Raw genomic sequence first — 24,806 nt, 5'->3', positions numbered from 1 at the left:
CGTGAGTTCGAGCCCCGCGTCGGGCTCTGGGCTGATGGCTCAGAGCCCGGAGCCTGTTTCCGATTCTGTGTCTCCCTCTCTCTCTGCCCCTCCCCCGTTCATGCTCTGTTTCTCTCTGTCCCAAAAATAAATAAACGTTGAAAAAAAACCTGACAAAAAAATAATTTAGTTAAAAAATGGACAGAAGACTTGAGTAGATATCTTTTCCAAAGAAGACACACAGATGGCCAAAACATGAAAAGATGTTCAACACCACTAATCATCAGGGAATTGCAAGTTTAAACCATGAGATACCACTTTACTATTGTGAGAACGGCTAGAATCAAAGACAGGAAGTAACAAGTCTTGGCATGGATGTGGAAACAAAAGAATTCTTGTTCACTGTTGGTGGGGCTGTAAATTGATGCAGCCACTGTGGAAAACAGTATGGAAGTTCCTTAAAAACTTAAAAAAAAAGAAATACCTAATGATCCAGTAATTCTACTACTGGGTATTTACCCACAGAACATGAAAACTCTAATTCAAAAAGACATATGCACCCTATGTTTATTGCAGCATTATTTACAATAGCCAAAATATGGAGGCACACCAAATGTCCATCAACAGATGAATCACTGAAGAATATATGGTGTATACATATGTATACACACACAATGTAATATTATTCAGCTATACAAAGAATGAGGTATTGCCATTTGCAACAACATGGATGGACCTAGAGGGTATTATATTAAGTGAAATAAGTCAGGCAGACAAATACCATAAAATTTCACTTAAGTGTGGAACCTAAAAAATAAATGAAGAAGAAACAAACCCCAAAATATAGAGAACTGGTGGTTGCCTGAAGGGAGGGGTGTGGGGGGAATGGGTGAAATAGATAAAGGAGATTAAGTACAAATTTGCAGTTAAGAAATAAATAAGTCACAGAGATGAAAGGTATAGTATGGAGAAAATCATCAATAATATAGTAATAACATTGTAAGATGACAGATGGTGACTACAGTTATAGTAGCACTGAGTAATATATAAGATTTGTTGAACCAGCATGTTGTACACATGAAACTAATACACCGCTGGATGTTAATTACACTTCAATAAAAAGAAGAATCAAATAGAAATACTGGAAATGAAAAACATGTTAAAAGATGAGGAATATCTTCAACAAACTCATGAAAGGATTGAACAGAGCTGAGTAAAGGGTCAATTTCCAGTCACATAAAACTACATTAAAATATAATATGACTAAGGTAAAACACACATGTAACTGAAAACTCAGAAGAGGTAGAAGGTATATATGTCAAAATAATTGCTAATTATGCAAAGTTGATGACAGACACAAAACAACAAATTCAAGAAGCTCAGAGAATATCAAGCAGAATAAATACCAAAACCAACAGATACACACATGTTTAAACTACTAAAATTCATAAACAAAGAAAAAACATTTTAAAATCAGTGCAAAACGGAAACATACAGGATATAAAGATATAAAAAGTTTTGTAAAACTTACAGTATACTTCTCATCAGAAACCATGATAGAAGACAATGGAGCAGCATTTTTAAAGTTCCAAAAGAAAACATAAACCTACAAAACTCTTCCTGCTGACAATTGTATAGCAAAGGAGACATTCAAAACAAAGGATATAAACAATACTTGAAAGATTAATATTGGTTCCTTAATTACTTTATAAGATGAATGATTGCTTAAAATTGTCTTCAACAAGCTATTGTCCATGAGCCAAATCTTGCCCTCTGTATGTATACATTTGTCTACATATGGCAACTTTTACACGATAATGGCAGAGTTGAGTGGTTGTAAAGAGATAATATGGGCCACAAAACCAAAAATATTGCTGGTCCTTTACAGAAGATGTTAACCAATATCTGGTCTACAAGAAAAAGAACAGTAATGTACACCATTTTATATACTAGAATGACAACAATAGCAAAAGATATGGGAGGAAAAAACCAGGAATATATGTGGAGAGGTCCTTCTGCTACATATGAAGTATATATTATTTGCAAGTACCCTGATCATATAAAGGTATATTTGGTAAATCTTATGTCAACAACTAAAGAGATGAGAAGTAACAATAAGCAAATGTGGAGTACATGGAATCATAAAAAATGTTCAACTAACCCAAAAGAATACAGAAAAAAAAAAAAAAAACAGGAGAACAAAGAAATTGAGTAAATAGGAAGTGGCTAATAAAGCAGATTTCAATCAATATAATCATAAAAATAATCACACTGAGTGCAAACAGTCTAGGCATACTATTTTAAGGACAAAATTTTCAAACTGGATTTAAAAAAAAAATCAAGACCTGACAAAAGAATGATTTCCTTGCACACACACAACAGATAGGTTAAAAGTAAAATAATGAAAAAAGATTCACCAGGCAAACACTAATCAAAGAGAGCTGGAATTGTTTATATTAACATCAAAGTTGATTTCAGAACAAAGAATATTACCAGCACTAAAGAGAGATACTTCATAATAATAAAGGACTCTGCCTAAATGATATAACAGTCCTAAATGTTTGTGTACCTAACAAAAGACCTTCAAAATATAGAAAGCAAAAAATGGCAGACCTGAAAGGGGAAATAAATAAATCTACAATTATACTTGAAGACACATCAACACTGCTTTATCAATAATTGATAGAACAGGTAGATAATTGGCAAGGATATAGAAGACTTGAATACTATCAAGAACTTTAACTGACATTTATAAGACAATCCAACAGCAGCACAACAACTTTTTCAGATAATGAAACCAACTGTTCATTTACTGAAAGGATCAATAATATTAAATATTAATTAGATATATTGACCAAGAAAAAAAGGAGAAAAATATTAGCAAAAGCATGGATGAAAGAGGTAAAACATACAGAACATACAGACTTTGTACACTTTAAAATCATAATAAAGGGATAATACAAGCAACTCTGTTCATAAAACTGACAAATATGATGACATTGACCAGTTATTTACAAAATATAAGGACCAAAACTCACTCAAGAAGAAATAAATGAACATAGGGGAAGTGAAGGAAAATAAGATAAAAAGAGAGGGAGGCAAACCATTAAGACTCTTCAATAAAGACAACTGAGGGTTGCTGAATGGGGATGTGTGGGGAGATGGGCAAAATGGGTGATGGGCATTAAGGAAGGCACTTGTTGAAATGAGCATCGGGTATTATATGTAAGTGTTGAATCACTCAACTCTATTCCTGAAATCAATCAATAAAAATAAAAATGTTCTTGGAAGAAAAAAGGGGGGGGGAACACCTGGCAAAGCTAAGCAGGCTAGCTTTCTTTATTTGCTTGGCTTTTAAAATATTCTTCTGCTGAAACCCTGAACTGACCATTGTTTTACTTATTTGTAATCAAACATAACTGGTTGAACCATGTTCTGCTAGCACAGCTTCAAAAAAAAAAAAAAAAAAAAAGGAAAGAAAAAAGGTAGTAAAGGGGATCAGAATATGCCATCCCAAAATATGCCGCTCTGGCATATTGACTATTTTGAGCTGAAGGTACTTGAGAAACTGCAGATGCAGAAGGGCTCTCTGACTTTCCCCTTTCTACCTAAAAGCAGGTTGATCATAAAATTTCCCATGAGAAAGTTGCCGTCCCTGTACCAGAAAGAGAGTATCTTATCTCCTGAGACTGGGAGTCAACCCTGCAATGGACCTGCAAAAACAAACCTACTAAAATAACCCTTGAACTTCTATTAGTTTCCCTCCTACACTTCCTGTTCACTGTCCCACAATCTACTGCCTTGAGCCCAAACCCTTTTGTCTGGTCACATCCCCACAATTTATTGTTCTCTGTGTAAAAAGGTCCATAAGATTTTAAGCCTACCATCTTCTTCAGGTCTTCATTTCTCTTCTGAGGACTTTCATATAAGCATCAAAAATATTAAATAAATATGTGTGCTTTTTTTCTGCTAAAAAAAACTGATGACCTGAATAGTCCTAAATAATGAAATTGAATTTATAATTGAATTTATAATTAAATAATGAAACCAACAAGGCAAGATAGTTTTACTGATAAATTCTATCAAATACATAATAGGAAATAATGCCAACTCTACTCAATCTCTTCCAGAAAAAAAAAAAAAAAAAAGAGGGAGGTTTTCTTAAATCATTTTATGAGGCCAGCACTACTTTAATAACAAAAAGACAAAAGACATCTCAAGAAAAGAAAAACTACAGATCAGTATACCAGCTGAACATGGATACAAAATCTTTCTTAAAAGATTAGCAAATAGAATTTAGTAATATATGAACAAAATAATAAGCCATCAACAAATGGAGTTTATTCCAGTAATGAAAAATAACAGTCGGTATCTGAAAATAAATCAACATAAGTCACCCTATTAGAGACTAAATGATTAAACAACCAATGGATAAAAGAAGAAATCATGAGGGAAATGTTTCTAAACATTTAGAAATGACTAAAACAAAAACATGACATACCAAAATTTATGGCATATGGATAAAATAGTGCTAAGGGAGTAAACTGACAGCTATAAATGCTTTACATTTATTAGAGCAGAGGTAAATAAAATAGGCAATTAAAAAACAACAGAGAAAAATCAATGAAAATAAAGGTTGGCCCTTTGAAGAAATGAACAAAATTAATAAACCTTTAGCAAGATGGACTAAGAAAAAAGAAGATACAAATTACTAAAATCAGAAATGGAAATGGGGACATTACTAATAATTTCTACAAAAATAATGATTATCAGAGAGTACTATGAACAAATACATGGCAAAATACTGGATACCCAGGGGCTCAGTGAGTTCGAGCCCCGCGTCAGGCTCTGGGCTGATGGCCCAGAGCCTGGAGCCTGTTTCCGATTCTGTGTCTCCCTCTCTCTCTGCCCCTCCCCCGTTCATGCTCTGTCATCAACCTAACTTTATAACTTAAGGAACTAGAACAAGAAGAAAAAAAACTAATCCTAAGGCTTGCAGAAAGAAGGAAATAATAAAGATTAGAGCTCTGTCTCTCTCTGTCCCAAAAATAAATAAACGTTGAAAAAAAAAATACAACATTCTTTCATGATAAAATTCCTCAATAGATTGAGTACATAAAGAACATACCTCAATATAATAAAAGTAATATACAACAAACACACAGGTAACAGCATACTCAATGGAAAAAATGGAAAGCTGTTTCTGTAAGATCAAGAACAATACAAAGGTGCCCACTGTCACCACTCTTATTCAACATACTGTGAGTCTTACCTAGGACAGTCAGGCAGGACAAAGAAAAAGCATCCAAATAGGAAAGGAAGTATTAAAATTGTTGCTATTTGCAGATGATGTGACATTATATACTGAAATTAAAAAAATGGTTGGGTCTAATCAATGAATACAATAAAATTAAAGGATATAAAATCACAACACAGATATTAGTTGTTTTCCATACACTAACCATAATGCATCTGAAAAAAATTAAAAAAAAAAAAAAACTATCCCATTCACACTAGCAACACAACTAATAAAATACCTAGGAAGATATTTAATCAAGTAAAAGATCTATGAAAACTACAAGGCTTTTCTAAATGGCATAAAAAAATTGGAAGGATATCCCATGTCAAGGATTTGAAGAGTTAATATTGTTAAAAGGTCCATGCTACCAAAGCCATTTATAGATTCAACACAATCACTATCAAAATTCCTATGGCATTTTTTAAATTTGCTTTTTATTTTTTAATTAAAAAATTTTTTAAATCTTTTTTTTTTATTTTTTAAGAGACAGAGTGCGAGTAGAGGAGGGACAGAGGGAGACACAGAATCCAAAGCAGGCTCCATGCTCTGAGCTGTCAGCACAGAGCCCAAAACAGGGACGGAACTCATGAAACATGAGTTTATGACCTGAGCTGAAGTCAGACCCTTAACTGACTGAGCCACCCAGGTGCCCCAGCATTTCTCACAATAGAAAAATCAATCCTCAAATTTGTATGGAACCACAAAAGATCCCTTTATAGCCAAAGCAATGATGATAAAGAAAATCAAAAGTGGAACCATCATACTTACTGATTTCAAAGTATACTACAAAGCTGTACTAGTTAAATAGTACAACCCTGGCCTAAAAACAGGTACTTAGGTCAACAGAACAAAATACAGTACCCAGAATTAAACTCCCACATATACTGTCAACTAATAAATGATAAGGGATCTAAGAACAGTCAATAGGGAAAGGATAGCTTTTCAATAAATGATGCTGGGAAAACTTGATAAACACGTGCAAAGAAAATTGGACCCCTACTTACACCACCCGCAAAAATCACCTAGAAATGGATCAGACTTAAACATTTGGATAGGATATCCAAAGCACAAATGTAAAACAAAACAAAACAAAACAAAACAAAACAAAACTTAAGTGGGACTACATCAAACTTAAAAGCTTCTACACTGCAGAAGCAAGAATTAAGAAAATGAAGAAATTAAGAAAATGAAAACGCAAATGAATTATTGGTAAATAAAAGACAAATGGATAATGGGTTAATATCCAAAATATACATAGAATTCCTAGAACTCAGTAACAAACAAACAAACAATAAAAAACCCACAAAGAATCCAATTAGAAAATGGGCAAAGGAACTTAAGAGGTACTTTTCCAAAGACGACATGCCAATAGATACATGAAAAGGTGCTCAACATCACTAATACAAGTCAAAACCACAATGAGATATCATTTCACACTTGTAACAATAGCTATTATCAAGAAAACAAGAGATAACAAGTGTCGGCACTGTTGGTGGGAATGAAATTGGTTCAGCCACGATGGAGAACTGCATAGTTTCCCCCAAAAAAGTTAAGAATAGAACTACCATATGATCCAGTAATCACAATTCTGTGTATAAATCAAAAGGAATTTAAAATTATCAAAGATATACACTGTATACTGCAGCATTAACACAATAGCCAAACTGTCTCCATCAACAAGTGAACAGACAAAGACATGGTGACACACACATACAAATATATAAATAAAGTGTGACAGATCACATTTTATTTACATTCATATCACATTCATATACATAAAACAGAATTATACATATATGTGTGTGTATATAAATTAAACAATACTCTTCAGCCACAAGAAAAAGGGAAATCCTGCCATTTGCAGCAACATGGATGGATCTTGAGGACATTATGTTAAGATAAGACAAATACTGCCAGATACCTCCTATATGTGAAAGGTAAACAAAACAAAACAAAACAAATGAAGAAACAGTAAAATGGTACTTGCCAGGGGCTCAGGAGTGGACGAATGGAAGAGATGTTGTTCAGGGTACATGCTTGCAACTAGTACATGAATAAGACATGGGGATCTCATATGCATACAGTGATTACAGACAGCAAAACTGTATTAAAGACATTAAACTTGCTAACAGACTAGATCTTAATTTTTTCCACCACTAGAAGAAATGATAATTACGAGATGTGATAGAAAGGTTTGCTAATGCCTCAATGGTAATCGTATGAAAACATGTATATCAAATCAATGTGCTATGTATCTTTAACTTACAGCATGTTAAATGTCAATAATATTTCAATAACAGAGACTATAATTCAAGATAAGAAAATAATTTAACTGATAAGAAAATAATTTATTTACAGATGGATTATGATGTCACTTTTATTACTATCAAATGATTTTTTTTTCCCAGAAAATCTACCAAAGAAAAAAAGGATTTGCATCAATAGTGAAACTGTGAACATTTATAATTAAGATTAATTGTACTGACTTTTGTTTTGAAACAATTCATGTTCACACATATTACGTAGTAGTAAAATAATATACGGGGGGAAAAGGTCTTCATAAACTTAAGATAGGCATAAAACTAAATATAAACTGAAAGTTTTCTTCCTAATCACAATTAAATTATAACATACAAAGTATGTCATTTATATATTATTTCTTTATATGAAAAGTATCTGGGGGGAAAAACACTCATTGCATACTGTTCAGTTTGCATGAAAAAAACCTTGAAACTTCCACGGATATCAATTTTTTGTCAAGAACTACTAGTATAGTCATTAACAAATCAACGTTGTAATAACAAAAAAGCCTCAAATGTGATATAAATTCTTTGCACAAAATAGTTAAAAAGTCATTTGCAAGATCCTCTCCACAAAAGTAAATTGTAAGCAGAGATAGCAGTCAATGCTGTCTGAATTGGTAAATTCAATCCTATTTTATGTCATATTTTATATCCTAGAACACAGAAACTGGACCTGGTCAGAAAGCTAGATTTTTTAAAACCAGTTGGAAAAAAAATCAATTACAGAAGAAAGTCATCTTGCACACAGTTGACGCAGATTCACAGAATTCTACATTGTTTTGCTCATGAAAAAGCCTTGCACATCTCCATATATGTATCAGCTCAATAATAAGTTTGTGCCTTTTGTACAGCTATAAAAATGTGAAAACACTCAATCTGTTCTTGTGGTCCCAGTGCTATGGAGACTGGGAAGACACAGGAAACATAACAGAGAAGTTTTGTTTTTTGTTTTTGTCTTTTTTTAAGGGTAGATTAACAAATTGAAGAATTCTCAGGCATCCCATTTTAATTTTTTCTTATGAATTACTTGTGAGATAATCTGACTCTATGTAAATGTGTGCAACTGGAGTGCCAGAAGTTAGAGGGAAGAAAAAGCTGCAGGGAAAAAACAATACAAATAACTACAGACTTCTTATCAGTAAAGTTAAAGTGTATATTGTAAATTTTAAAGCAATCATACAATAAATAAAATGAAGGGACATCTAGTAAGTCAGAAGAGAAAATAAAATGGAATAAACATATTTTATACAAAATAAGGCAGAAAAAGAGGAAAAAGGAACAAAACAGATGGAATAGACATAAAAAACAGCAAAGAAAGCATAATTAACCATATCACTATTACATGAAATAGAAATAAACACAGAAAGTTAAAAAGAGATTGTTAGGCTAGTTTTAAAAAACAGAAAAACAAGACCAAATTGTATACTACATGTCTAAAATTTGAAACAGTACAAATGTCCATAAAGATGAATGCAGAAACAAACTGCCACAATCATACAATGGAATACTACTCAGCAATAATGACTCAACTACTGATACAGTTAACAGCATGAGTAAATTTCAAAATGATGTGCTAGGCAAAAGTTCACACACACACACACACACACACACACACACACACGTGCGCACTGGCTGATTCTATTTCATAGAGTCATACGTAGAACATTCACAATTATTCTACAGTGATAGAAATTAGATTTAGTTTCCTGGGGAGGGATGTGGGGGTGCATAAGGGAAGCATGACAAAAGTTTCTGGGCTATAGAATATTTTACTTCATGTTGGGGTAATATTTAAACAGGTGTATACCTTAGAGAAATATCACTGAGCTATATACATAAAGTGGGAGAATTCATTGCCATCTTATGCTAACCATAATTTAATAAAATTAAGAATGTTAAATTAGGAATCAAAACTATATCTAGAAATGTTCCAAAAGTTAGAAATTAAACACAGTTTAGAGTAGTGTAAAAAGGTGGTTTACCAGATGTTTAAGAACATATGTATGTATATACAGCTTAATTTAGCATCCATGTTTAAAATTATAAATAACAACAATGTGAAGACTAGTCAGTAACTTAAATATTCTACAAAAAATTATTTATACATACACACAATCACATGCCTAAACACACACACATAAAGTAATTACCAATTGAAGCTGAGTACATTTGTTTCATGTGAGTTTCAATGACAGAAGGATCCCGAGAGCTGTAAATTCCCAACTCAGGGTAAAAGCTGGAGCCAATGTCATCCGGGGGATTATGTTTCCCTTGTGGATAATTCTTGGTTATTCTAGGGTCCCAATGCTTCAGGATTGGATGGTTCCAATGTATATATTTACCATCAAATTGCGGATTTCCATACCAACTGTAATAAAAGACATGCAAATAATAATTCAGAGGTCGCAGCTCTTCCAGGTAAGGTTCAGAGGCTTTGGAAGGTTTCAGAGTGATTTCAACACTTTTTAAATTCTTGATATTTGTTTCACTGTTGATTTTGTCATTGTTTTGGGAATCAAGGTTTTTCCCTAAGTGAGTTTGTTGATGAAGTTCTGGAAGAAGTTCAAGTCCAAAAGGATCTCCAAAAGTAGCTTTATTTGGTCTCAGCATTTTTAAACCCATCATCAGGGAGAAAATAAACAGAATAAAAAGTGACAAAATGATGCAAGTCCTTCTTCGAAATTTTGCCATGATGACATACTTTAAACTCCAAAATGGTAAGTGTTTAGCTGTAATTTATTGAAAAGTGGTAATTAGTAAGTAGTATTGACAATATTACCCAATGTATTCAAAATGAAAACAAAAATCTGTAAAGTTCATTACATTGAAAGATTTTAAAAGTTCATCATATTAGTTGTATAATCAAAAACTGAGATCTACAAAATAATCTATATATGGCTAGATTAAATAGCAGTATTTATTTGGAAATATCACAATAACATTTTATGTTTTTATGTTTAAGTATGTATATACATATATGTATAGGTATGTGTGTATATGTACATAGGTATATACACACATATGAATAAAATATGTACAAATTTCTGGCTTGGGGAAAAGTTGACATTGATTTATAAAATACAACTTTCTATGATAAATCATGCTGTTGTTATTCCAAAGAATTAAGTTCATAACAACTAATCCTGATAGAAAAGACAGACAAGTTAAACATAATCAGCAAGTAATTCTGTCTCACACATACACAAATACTTTCTATAAACTGTTACTTCCATTATGCATATATGCAAGAATTACTAAGATGAGCAAGCATATTTCTTTTAGGGCTAAAATCAGTCTTCTCAAAATAAAGTTTAATTGTGAAATATAACACACCTAAAGATTAATATAAAAGACATACATCTAGGTTGAAACATATAAACATTCAAAACGGAAGCTGCCAGCTTAAAAATTCATCTCCACCTTTTGTGCCCCTTGCCAATCACCAGCCCTGCCCCTTCTCCTTAACAACAACCACTTGCCTTTTGTATTTACCATCCCCTCACCTTTCTTTGTAGGTTTTCTAAAACATACATGTATCTAACCAATATTCATTTTGTTTTCCCCATTTCAAAATTTTACTTAAGTAGATATGGTAATATCCATATGTACATATACACAAATAGAGAATATGCATATTAATCTTATACAAATATATATGTATGCCTTCCATATACTTAGATATACTATAAATATGTATAATTACATATAGAATTAGATGTACAGAAGTTACACAAAAATATTGAGAAACTTTATTAAACCTTCTCTGACACTTTACATGGTATCCTACCTCTTTTCCATCTCTATGTTCTAATTTGCATCAGTTCTTCCTCTCATAAAAAAAGTCATGAAAATGGAAAGGCATAGGTAGATAGGTCTGGAGATTTTGTTTTACAACTATAATAATCCACTGGTTTTATGAAAATGCTTTCATGTCAAATATTCTCCTTCTTAAACTTTTGGAAGTAAAAAGTTAACACTTTATTGTTCCTAAGACTAATTTAGGGACACCCCCCCAAGTTATAATATTTTAATATTATTACATGGATACACTATGACCACACCAACAAGCTGGACTCATTAAGGTAGATCATGTAACCAATTAACACTAGACATAAACTAAAACAAGCATTATGAAAGTAGAAATAGTTGACTTTTAGATGAGAAACAGGTGAATCCTTACTGTTGTTCAAGGAACAAAAATATGTTTCATTTGGTTGGAATATCATAACAAATTCTAGACTCCGTTTAATTGAGCAACTAAATTGTGTAAAAAATAGTATGCTAAGTGCCACGTGAAATAGATTGATTAGTAAGACACAGTTCTTATGTTCAAGATGCTTGGAGTCCCCAAGGAAGGCAGAAGACACGTATGCAAATAAACTATAACTCAAAGAAGAAAAGTGCTAAAAGAGAAGTGAAAGGCATATATAAAGCAATAAAATACCATATAAATTAAGGAGTTGAAAAAAACTCTTCATGAAAAAAAATGTAAAATCTTCGAAGGAGGAGTACAATATGCATAGGCTGGTGGAAAAGAGAAGGAAAAAAAAAAAAAAAAAAAGAATGTCCCTAGTGTCAGAGAAAGGATGTGCCCAAAGTTATACCGGACATGAAAGACACATTGTGAAACACAAAGGCCTCTGTAGGCTGCAGCCAGTAAAAGATAAGAAGGAAAAATAAAGCTATAGTGCTATGTTGGAACCATACTACACCAAAGAAAGAAAACTTTTCTGGTAAACAAGGGACCACTAAAGGCTTGTAAACAAAATATTGGCATAATAAGAGTTCAGATTAGAAGAATGCAGCCCTTATAAAAAAATAATGTTCAAGGCATCAAACTCCACCATTTTCTGAATCTAATAATCTCCCATTCACTGATCATTTTAACAACTTACTCCTTTCCTACTTCTATTACTATTTTTAGTGACTCCACCAATATGGATGATCCAGTCCCGTAGTTTAGCCGCCCCAACTCTTTGCCTCACTTCTAAAGATCTGTTCTTTCTTTCACTCCACTAACTCAGGTGTCACACTCCTACTCTTGATCCTGACATTGTCAAACATTTATTACTCCAAAATCTTTATTTTTTTTTCCCATTTCCAAACATAACCTTCCGTGCCTTGAGCCCCTCTAGTTTAGTATTCTCATTCTGGCAATTCCTTGACCTTATTGAGATGTCCAATCCACTGAGTCCACTGCTTTTTTGCTATATTTCCTTTTCTTCATGTTTTGTCTCTAGTGACAGTTTATAGTCCATTGTCCAACATTATAATTCCTCACTTCTCTCCTTTCTTGATACATACTGGTAAAACCCCAAATAAATGATGTGTGCCTTGACCTTGATCCAGAACCACAGAATTATACTGGACAAAACACAAAACCATGTTGATTTTTCACTATGAACTCATACTTAAGATGCTTAACAATCCTGTCACTAAACTCCAGTATGTTCAGTTTTCTAACCTCAGAATTACTTTATTCATTTTTGTTTTTCATCAAACCTATGGCTACATCACCAACTTCCTTTATTATCTTCAGATATCTAAGTCTTATCCAGCTGAGCCTTGAACAATGCGGGTTTGAACTATGCAGGTTCATTAATATGTGCATTTTTCAATAAATATAGTGCAGTACTAAAAATGCATTTTCTCTTGTGATTTTCTTAATACCATTTTTTTCTCTAGCTTACATTATTGTAAGAATACAAATATAATATAAAGGACATATATAAATAACATATGTTAATGAACTGTGTGTGTTATCAGGAAGGCTTCCAGTCAACAGTAGGTAATTAGTAAAGTTTTTGAGAGTCCAAAGTTACAGGAAGATTTCCAACTGCATAGGAGTCAGCACCCCTAACCTCCAGTGTTCAAGGGTCAACAGTACTTCATAGAGGAAACAAAAACAATTTTACACAAACTCCCTTATCTTCCCATTAAGAAATTAACTTTAAATTTTCCTTTTTTTCAACGTTTATTCATTTTTGGGACAGAGAGAGACAGAGCATGAACGGGGGAGGGGCAGAGAGAGAGGGAGACACAGAATCGGAAACAGGCTCCAGGCTCTGAGCCATCAGCCCAGAGCCCGACGCGGGGCTCGAACTCACGGGCCGCGAGATCGTGACCTGGCTGAAGTCGGACGCTCAACCGACTGCGCCACCCAGGCGCCCCAAGAAATTAACTTTAATATCAACTTGTTTTTATTGTCAGCAAAGGTTTCCAATTTTAATATTTGTTGTTTCACCCCTTTGATTTTCTTCCATAGAAAGCTCTATTACTTTTATTGAATTTTGCTCAACTTTTACAACTGTATTATCTCTTCAATTTTTAAGTTTCTGTACCCTTTACATTTCATAGGGCATTATCTATTGTGTTTGTCTTGTAGTCTTCATTTATAAAATTTGCTCATTTTTCACTTTTCATAGTCATAATTTGCTTATTCATCCAAATCTCATATAGCTATTTTAATTATTTCTATTAAAATATTAGGTTATGGTTGTCATATATTTTATGAACATGTCTGTCTGGCATGCTTTCAGTATCTACAAGTATGTTCACTTCTTTGCTTATAAGGGCTTTGTATGGGACCTGACCTTTTTCTATTGACAAATATTACATGAAATGATTTTCTCTCAATTTTGGAAGTGAATGCTTTATCATGATAGTTTTTCTAGATTCATGCTCTATAGAACTTAAGCTGTTTTTGGGAAATCTTACAATGGCTTTGAATGTCTTTCTGAGATCAGTTGGGTTCTTCTCCATTCCCACATTTATCTGGCATTTTTTATTTCCTTGGCTTGTATGCTATTATTACCCTGCTCAATTTGAAAGCTATTTCCAGAAGTTACTCTTCAATATGGGGTGTTGTCCTGAAAACCAATATGTTGTAGCCCCTTCAGATGTTAGGCTTCAAAGTCTCCCTCCCCCGTTGCAGCTACTATTCTCAAAGTGGGCTGTCACTCTTTCAATTAATATCTATGGTTAGAAATGTTCCTGTCTTCAGTTCAAGCAGATGCACTACTGCTTTCCTCGGTTTCCTCCTGCACAGTGTTAGAAAACAAGTCTTATAGTTATTAGAGAGCTGTCCCCTTCCACTCATACTGTGAGTCCATGGGGGATAACTTGTCTTTCAGTTTTGTTACAGATTGTTTGTTTTGGTTTTACTATTTACTGGTCTGCTTTTATAATTTCAGGATAATTTAAACATTATACCAAAGCTGTTGCCATCACTCCTCAACTCTTTGTACTTTCCTTAAAATGTGTTAATACCATAACTCTACTGCTAATTACATCTTTAGCAGTATCTTAGAAGTTCTGTATTCTGTACTTTTATGACCACTGAGTTCAAAATATATTCAAATTTCCATTATTTCTCCCATGAGAACTTATTTATAGATGTATTATATTTGGGAGATTTCCTAGTTTTTTGTTGTTGTTGTTGTTATTATTGATTTATAGTGTGAATCCATTGAAAACATCGCCTGCATGATTTCAGTCCTTTGAAATATGTGGAGACTTGCTTTAAGGCTCAGCCTATGATCAATCTCATTAAGTGTCCCATATGCATCAGGAAAGCATATTCTGCAGCTAGTGGTTACAAGATCTACGTACCAAATATGCTTATTTACATCGTTCATATCATCAGTATTAAAAATCCCCTATATTTATATCTACATGTTTATATTACATAATTTTAATTGATGGTATTATGTAGAGACAAATTTGAGACTGCTAGATTTTCCTGAAATATTAAATCTTATTATATATGAAATGTTCCTTTTCTTCTCTGATAGAGTACAGTGTAAGACAAAACCTAATATTAATATAGCTACAACAGATTTCATTTGGTTGACACTGGAACAGAGTATCATTTTCATCATTTTACTGTCACCTTAAATGGTTATTTTTGAAATAAGACACTTATTATTATTGCTGTTTTTAACCTGAGAGTCTTTGTCTAATAGTTGTAGTCTACACTACATTTACAGTTCTATAAATATGGATATTTAAATCTAATTCTTGCCCTTGTTTTTCCTTTTGGCCTTCTTACAAGCTCCATTTTCTCTCTTCCTTTTTTTTTCCCCCTCTCTCTTATCTTTTTAATGGTTTCATTTTTCTCTATTATGCATTCTCGGTGCAATTAAGAGCATGCATTCTTCTCAAAAACTGGTATGAATTAGAACTTTACTATTTCTCAAACAATAAAAGCACACTTAGAAGACTTTAGTTCCTTTATCCCTGACCCAACTTTGAGCTCCTATTTTGGTGTAGATTATTTTTTTTACACGTATCTTAAACCCCACCAGATATCATTTTTTTTTTAATATTTATTTTGAGAGGGGGGAGGGGTAGAGACAGAGGGAGAGAGAGAATCCCAAGCAGGCACCATGCTGTCAGCACAGAGCCAGCTGAGGGGGGGCCCAATCTCACAAACTTCAAGATCATGGCCAGAGTAGAAATCAAGAGTCCAGGGCTTAACTGACTGAGCCACCCAGGCACCCCTAGGATATCATTTTATACAGTCAACATTATTGCATTTACCCTTTTCTTTCCTCTTTAGTTCCTCTTGCATTCGCCTACTTCCATTCAAACTAATTTTCCTCATGGTGAAAAAACAATTCCCTTTAACAGGGCTTTTAGTATTAGTCTGCTGCTCATAAACTCCATATTAGTTTGTTTGAAAATATATGTTACCTTCAACTTAACATGTATACGTAGACTTCTATATTGGCAATTATTTTCTTTCAGCACAAACTATTATCTTCTGCTTTTGTTTCTGTTGAAAACTCAACCACTATTTTTTTTTCTCTTTGATTTTAAGGATTTTTAAAGGTATTTTCTTTTTTCTCTGGCTTCTTTTAATATTTGTCTCTTTTTCTTTGGTTTTCAGCAGTTTCCCTATGGAATAATACACATGGAATATGGTTTTCTTAATACTTATCCTGCTTTTGGTCCAAAGTGCTTCTTCAATCTGGGGTTAATAGCGTTCCTTAGCCTTGTAAAATTCTTGACCACAATCTCTTCAAATATTGCTTTTGCTCCATTATTGCCTTCTTGCTCATTTTGGAATACATTACACATGTTAGAATTCTATATCCTATGTGTTTATAACATTTTTTTAAACTTTCCCTCCATATCTCTCCATGCCTCTGTACTTCTGAAATATCTTCTAGTTTCCTATTTCTCTTCAGCTGTCATTTCTTAATTTCAGTTATAATTTTACTCTTAGAATTTCCATTTGACTCTTTTCAAAGGTATGTTTCCTGCTGAAATTTTCCTTCTCTAATTCCTTGAACATGTTAATCCCATTTATTAAAGTCCACCTCTAATAACCTGAATTGGACCTTAGGGATTCTGTTTCTATTGCCCGTCTTTTGTTGTTTTGTTCTTGCTTAGTACCTGGACAGTCACAGTCTTTCTGTAAGGCGGGTTAATTTATTATTGAATGCCAGCCCTTGTGTACGAAATGTGAAGAGGAAGATTATCTGAATCTAGTAAGAACAAAATCTTCAAAACTGGGTTTAAGTCCTTGTAAATATTTGGACTATTTCTAATTAATCCTTACTCCTTTACACATATGGGTACTGAAATTAAAGGCATGGGTTTTATCAAGATCCTTCAACTTTCTATTTTCTACTTATGTTTAGTTTCTCTGCTACTTTCAAATGAGGGATTGTGAATAACCCTTCCTATCTCCCCCACAATCTCCCAAAGAATAATGCATGATGTAGGGCTCAGAGCCATTGAAATAAGTAATTCCACCTGAATTTCCTTATAACCTGAGCGTAATGAAATGCTTTAGAAGGGACTCAAAATTCAGATTCAATAGAAGTCATAGTTAATTTGTCTTTTCATTAACTATAGCTTTTAAAATATGCATATCAGAACATACGGTCAACAAAGGACAACTGACAAACTGAAAATACCAAAATATTCTACCTCATTCAAAATTTTTAAAAATGCAAATTAAGGGCACCTGGGTGGCTCAGTGGTTAAGCATCTGACTCTTGATTTTCGCTCAAGTCATGAACTCTCATGGTTGTTAGATCAAGCCCTGCATCAGGCTCTGCGCTGATGGTGTAGAGCCTTCTTGGGATTCTTTCTCTTTCTCTCTCTGCCCTTGCCCCATGTTCGCTTACACACTCCCAATCTTGCTCTCTCAAAATAAAATTTAAAAAATGCAAATTAAAACTACACACAAAAAAAATCATTTCTTATCTAGGAGACTGGCAAAACAAAAACACAAATATATGCTGTTGGTAAAACTGTGGGAAAACAAGCACTTCCAAACACTGCTAGTGAATGCAAATTGGTACAGCCTTTTTGTGAATTTGGCACTAACAAAATTACATATACATTTACCTTTGGACTCAGTCCTACTTCATGGAAATTACCTTAAAAATACACAACATACACAAAAAATACAAAGCCACATGAACAGTACATAAATCCATATACAGCACCATTTGTAACTGTAAAATGCTGGAGTGTTCAGCTGAATGAGGAAGAGATCTTGGAAATGACATAAACTAATTTTCTGGATATATTCTTAAGTGAAAAAAGGAAAATGCAAATAAGGAAATATACATTTTTCAAGTGAGCAAAGAAACAGAATAAACATTAGATAATGATGTGGATTATGTATGGGGGTAAGGAGAAACAGGACAGAATAAAGGGGGATGAGAATGGGTAGAAGGACTGGAGGATGGAAGTGACTTCTCTTTTTGTATAGTTCTTTTTTGAGCCATGTTATATTTCACATACTCTAACAAATATAAAATGTTAAACTCCAGTTAGTAAGCTGTTTTTGCATTGGTACAGGTTAGCAATTCTTAACATTTAATGTGTATTCTACAAGTAAGCCAACAAACAATATATGCTGGAACCTGGGGCCCAGGCTTTTCACTGACAAAAAAGTTGAGTTATGTATAAAGTGAAGGCTAGAAAGAAACTTGTGTTATCAGACAGTAATTAGCAGTATTAGTATGGATGTGTGTTTTTTATCAGTAAATGGGGGAAGTGTGTATATACACATTAACATAACCACATTATTTCCTAGTTCTGCCCACTGGCAGTCTAGGACCAAAGAAACCCCAGCAGCAATGAACACATCTGATGTTAAGATTCTTGGTTTTTAAATATTCCTTCTCTGCTTAGAAGCAGCAGTAGTTACCTTGGAGAAATGTGGATTCCCAGACTGTGGCTGAGAAAGTACAAAATGAGCCTTGATCATCTTACCAGAAAGTAAAGTACTCAAGAAGTGTTGGGGATATGTCCATTGGACACAAAAGCCAGACTGAGGGGCAATCACTGGCTAAATCCAGGACAATTTCAGCACCAAAATAAGGAATGAGTAATAAATGATAGGTATTAAAATAAGAATTCATGAATCCATGCTGATATTTTTAATTTTTTTTATTTTCATACTGATGTTTAAAATGCAAAAATAAATAAAAGGATTAGAGAAGACTCATATTAGAATGCCAACTAATAAATTAAAAAAATTTGTTTTACATTTATTTATTTTTTGAGAGACATAGAGAGACAGAGTACAAGTTGGGAAGGGGCAGAGAGAGAAGGAGACACAGAATCCAAAGTAGGTTCCAAGCTCCGAGCTGTCAGTACAGAGCCCCACGCGGGGCTCCAACTCATGAACCGTGAGATCATGACCTGAGCAGAAGTTGGACGCTTAACTGACTGAGCCACCCAGGCACCCCCACAACTAATAAATTTAGATAGAATAGTGGAATACCACTATTTGGCAACCACCATAATAACAACTATTATTAGGCAAAATCATCAACAGATTGTAAATGAGGAAATAAAAGTTTGATGAGAAACAGGATATCCATATATTGGCAAAGTAGCTCTCCAAAAGACACCTAATTAACTACAAAGGGAACAGTAACTCAGTGCAAAACCTAGCAGACACCACCTTAAACGAGTGATCAAAATGAACTTCATCAGTTAATTCTGGCTAGGTAGATAAAAGTTTCCTGAGAGGATGCCCTAAGAAGGAAACAATCACTGCTATGGTATTCCTGTCAAAATTTAATTTGGATCTAATCATGAGGAAACATCAGACATTAGACACACACATCTCCATACATACATACATTACATACATATATATACACCTATGTACACATACATGTTACATGTAATGTATATAATTATGTACAATACAGAAGTGTGTACATGCATATAATGATAAAGCAAATACAGTTAAGATATTACCATTTGGTGAAATGCAGGGGAAGTATATAAGGATTGAAATTTACAAATTATCAAGATAACTGGTAATAAAAAATCCTTCCCTTAAAGATAGTGAGAAATCTGACAAGCAATGAAGTAGAAAAAACAATTATGAACATAATATCTCAACAATACTAAAGATATACAAAGGAGAACATAAATAATGATTACCTCTGGGTGATAACATAATAGTGATATTTTCTTACTCTACATTCTAACATTAGAACTTAATACTTCCTAAGAAAGAAAATTTTAGGAAATAATGGTAATGAATATTTGCTAAGTCACAGAGAATGGGAGCAATAACTACAGCATTAATTAGTAAGACATTGGTTTTTCAGAGACTGACCAGTTGAGTGGTGGTGAAGTAGGTAGAAGAGTCAGGATATGTAACAGAAAACTGACCTTGCCATCTAAAACCAAAGTCCAAATCAGCTAGGTTGATCCCCTTGTGGGACCCTCACTAAATCATTTAATCTCTTTTTAAATTTTTTTTTTTTTTTTTTACATTTTATTTATTTTTGAGAAACAGAGTGAGACAAAGTGTGAGTGGGGAGGAGCAGAGAGAGAAGGAGACAGAATCTGAAGCAGGCTCCAGGCTCTGAGCAAGCAGTCAGCACAGAGCCTGATGCGGGGCTTGAACCCACAAACTGCGAGATCATGACCTGAGCCAAAGTCGGACGCTCAACCGACTGAGCCACCCAGGCACCCCTATATCTCTTTTTAAAGAAAGAACACATTAGGTGTGTTTCCTGCCAAAGTAGTTCTGTGTCTTATGCAAGATGATGTTTGCAAAAGAAGTGGAAGAGGGTAATATTTTACCAATTGGATTTAAGAATAAGTGCAAAATTGGGGTGCCTGGGTGACTCAGTCGGTTAAGCGTCCGACTTCGGCTCAGGTCATGATCCCACAGTTCATGAGTTGGAGTCCTGTGTGGGGCTCTGTACTGACAGCTCAGAGCCTGGAGCCTGCTTGGGATTCTGTGTGTCCCTCTCTCTCTGCCCATCCCCCACTCACGCTCTGTCTCTCTCTCTCAAAAATAAACATTTAAAAAAAAATAAGTGCAAAATGAATATAAAAAAAACAGTTCTGAACAACTCTGAAACTTTTGTACATTTGTTAGATTCATTTCTCAGATTCGTTTCTCAGATCTACAGAAGAACACAAAACATAAAACGTCCATTTATGGAAGTTGCCTGGTTGATTCCCCACCTTTGCCTGTAAATGTAATTTTAAGTTGGTCCCTCTCTTTTTACATTACTTATTTCACTCATTTAAATGTTCATTTATTACATCATTATAGATGGTTCTTCCCAACCTCCACATCACAATTAACAGTAAGTCACCTCAAACAAAAGGCATATCACTGTGATTAAAAGCAAGTATCCCCCAGCTGTTTTGTTTTTTGTTTTTGTTTTTCAGCTATTTCACTCATCAAATGACCTGATCTTTCTGTGCTTCTTATCTATACAATGTTATTAGCTCATTCACAGATTTGTAGGCATGAAATAAGTTGGTATTATAAAACTTCTAGAATAATTTCCTGTTTAGAGTGATGGTGATGAGGATGAGGATGATTAAAGACAGGCATCTAGCAAGCAATTAATAACTAACACATAGTTAATTCTCTCTAAAGGTCCATTCTCTCTCTACAGGACTAACTTTTAAAATGCTACTCCTCCTTCAAGACAACGCTGAAATGTTGCCTCTTCTTGACACCTTCCCTAATGATTCCACAGTGAAAAGTACTCATTTTCTCAAATATTCTATTGTTACAGCATTACCTACTTTTTAAAGTGGCATTTATGTGTTGTATTATGCTATTTACATATATTGTATCCACTAGATTGCTTTTAAGTTCCAAAAATGGAATCCTTCTCTTTACACTGCAGTAGAGCCCCATATATCTTATACATAGTCAGTGACCATTAAGTGTTTAGCTTAAACAACTTAATGTCAGGCCCTTCTGTTTTTGACATTGATATATATTTGGGCAGTATGTGTATAAATAGATTCTACTGACTATACAGATAGTTGACTTTTTTATAGTCTATATTGAACATACTACATAGGAAGAAACTAGACCCAATAATTTTAAAAATCCTTTTTAATAAATTGCCAAGTTCAAGATAGCAAAACCACAATGACCCTTGAGATGCCCAGGGTCTAATTATCTAGCAAGGAAAGAGTGGAGAACTACTTCTATTGCTTCAACAAAGGCAAGAAATTTCACAAGTCTCCTGAGAAAATAATAAAATCACAACTGAAGATGTATGGACACCCAAACCAGGAATCTCATCAAGGTATTGGCTATTGAAGACTGAAAAGGACAGTTTACATTACATAATACACAGAAGTTATACCTAATAATATCTTTTAGAAACTCTATCATTTGTACTTTTGTGTCTTATGCTTTTCATCTTCTGGAAATTCTAGGTTTTGACTTAGAGATCTAGTGAGGCCTAACAGACACAGAACAATGTGAGATCAACTATTATTTCAAAAAGTGCTGTCAATCCAGTTAGAAACACCTTTTAATCACCCTATTACTAAATTTTACAGACTTCTAGTGCTTTTTCCTTTTAGTATTGTTTTCTAATTTCATTTTCTAAGAAGCCATTGTAAATAAAAAATACTAGAAAACACACCTGGAACTTTCAAAACCAGTTTCTATACCAACGCTTCCTTACCCCAGTTTTAATGAAACACACCTGCTGGTTAACAGAAATTCAGTTAAGCATAATTTCATCCCTCCACTTTAACCTTCACGATGACCTAGGAAGTAAAACTTTTTTAACGCCATTTTACAGATGACACAGTAGAGGTACAAACCAATTGGTAACTTTTCAGTCTGTGGGCTAGTGAAGAGCTAAGTAACATGTCCGAGGTTAAGCAACTAGCAAGAAACAGGGCAAATTTGGCTCTAGAATTCAAGCTCTAGCCTTCTATTCCACCATCCTACAACATACTAGACAAATTAAGTTTAAAAATTTTTTGTGACACAGATGAAAACTGCCAACATGTGGCCAAGTTTTCATTTAAATAGTACGGTCTTAGGGGTGCCTGGGTGGCTAAGTGGGCTAAGCTCCCACTCTTGGTTTCAGCTCAGGTCATGAAGTCATGTTTCTGAAGGTTCCAGCCAGAGTCCCGTTGTCATAGCAAAGCCTGCTTGGGATTCTCCCCCTCTCTCTCTCTGCACCTTCCTGGCTCACTCACTCTCTAATAAACTTTAAATAAGTAAATAAATAAGTAGTATGGTCTTAGAAAACAAGATTATCTGTTACCTACTCATAAATTGCAGCTCAAATTTAATCTGAAGACCGTTTACTTTCTGATCATACACTTACTGCTCACCACGTGACTAACAGCAACATCACTGGTAATGTTTTATGCATAGATAGAGCCTGAAAATCCACAAAATTCACAGCACTACACCGGTTTTAGGAGTTTACATATAGCTCAAGAAGGAGGAAATAACGTATTGTCGTGAAAGTGACCAGTAAGCAATGTGGCAATATTACCAATACCTAGATTTTATTTTGTATTTTTCTCTCAAACTGTCTAAAATACTTGAACATAAACCCATTCCAGTCCTATTCGTCTTTTTTAACATCATATCCTATTATCCTCCTTTATTGGTCTTTAAACACTTCGAGGTTTTCCCTTGACACTTATCCAGAGGGTCTTACAATAATACAACTAAAACTGTCGTAAACGCCTGAAGTTCAATTTGCTCCTTTAGAAAATGTAACAAGACATAGTCCGGCATAGCTGCATCCTGAAACTTAACAAAAGATAATAGTCTACGAAGATAGAGCCAAAAGTGTTTTAACAAGCAAGTGGAAAAACCACCGCTGCGGTGGCCGAAAGGCTCCAGGAGGTTGGTGGCCGCGACCTTCCGCCAACACCCGGAGCCCGGTAGGCCTCGATCCCCCCCACTCTCCCCGCAGGCTCAAGGCTTAGCTGAGGTTTGCATACAAAAGGACCAGGCCTAGAACAGCTTCCGTCGCTCCCGGAATTCCCAACTTGCTGGGGGAGAGAAGGGAAAACAGAGGCGACGGGAGGTTCCTCTCCGAAGAAGTGGCGGACACAAGGCCGGCAGGATCAGGAAACAGCAGGCAATAAAAGAAGGCAATAAAACTAACCCAGACACAAAGAAGGGCTAAGAGTGACAGAGTGAGTTGCCCCGGGGGAGTCCAGAAGCACGCAACGCGACACCTCTCGCTCGCCGGAGGGGCGCGGGGTCAAAGGCCACCCGCAGAAGCTGCGAGCACATTGGTTGGCGGAAGAGCGCGCAGGCGCCCGGGGTAGGTCCCGTACCCGCCGCAGCCGCGTCTGCGGGGCCCTGAATCTTCCAGCTACTCACCAGGGAATCCGGCCACCAGCAGATGATCCAGCCAGAGCCGTGAGGGTAGAGAGAAGAGGGAGAGCGGGTGCAGAGAGCCCGCGGCCTCCCGTCAGCGCGCCCATCCAGCCCCGCCTCCCCAAAGACGCGCGCTGAGCGTTCCTGCAACCCCGAGGGGGCGGGGCTTTGACGCCGGGCTCCGCGAGCCAGCGGGGTGCAGGCTTCCCCCGCAGGGGCTCCTCTTATCCGTCAGGGCCTGAGGCGCGTGGACGAATGAGGGGAGAGCTTTTCTGGGCGTTCAGTGCGGGTGGAGAAAAGGGGTGGAGCGGGTTCTAGCCAAACTCCCAACCTCCCCCTCCAACAAGAGATGACCCACCTCTCTCTTAAAAACAGGTCTTCTGAGGTTTCTCTGCGAAAGTCTCACTGGGCCACTGATCGAGCGCAGCTGGTCTTGATGTGGCCTTCCAAAGTTGCATTAACTGATGTACACCGGTTGTTTTCATGCTCTTTAAATTAAGGAACCGTTTTTTTGTCTTTTTTTAAAAAACTAGAACTTTTCTTAAAGGCCCTAAGTAGAGAATCAAAGATGACATTTAATTTGCAAATATATTGTATAAAGTCACAT

General features: G+C 35.0%; 1 protein-coding gene across 3 annotated transcripts in view; it reads right to left on the bottom strand.

Moving 5' to 3' along the window:
* MANEA (mannosidase endo-alpha) overlaps positions 1-24,464 on the bottom strand; it is a 64,900-nt gene extending 40,436 nt beyond the window's left edge. The window contains exons 1-2 of one of the 3 annotated variants that reach the window (XM_045499059.1): positions 24,203-24,464; positions 9,732-9,949 (exon numbers count right to left, since the gene is read on the bottom strand). In XM_045499059.1, coding sequence (XP_045355015.1) covers positions 9,732-9,949; positions 24,203-24,306 — 322 coding nt within the window. In that variant the 5' untranslated portion in view covers positions 24,307-24,464. Of the gene's footprint in view, positions 1-9,731; positions 10,311-23,981; positions 24,078-24,202 lie in introns of those variants that run through there. The other 2 variants (XM_045499060.1, XM_045499058.1) reach the window with 2 other exon arrangements.
* Between the last annotated feature and the right edge of the window lie 342 nt (positions 24,465-24,806).

Source organism: Leopardus geoffroyi, chromosome B2 (assembly GCF_018350155.1).
Source record: "Leopardus geoffroyi isolate Oge1 chromosome B2, O.geoffroyi_Oge1_pat1.0, whole genome shotgun sequence".
NCBI lineage: Eukaryota > Metazoa > Chordata > Mammalia > Carnivora > Felidae > Leopardus > Leopardus geoffroyi.
Note: the sequence above shows the minus strand (reverse complement) of the source record. Positions and strands in the feature narration are given on the sequence as shown.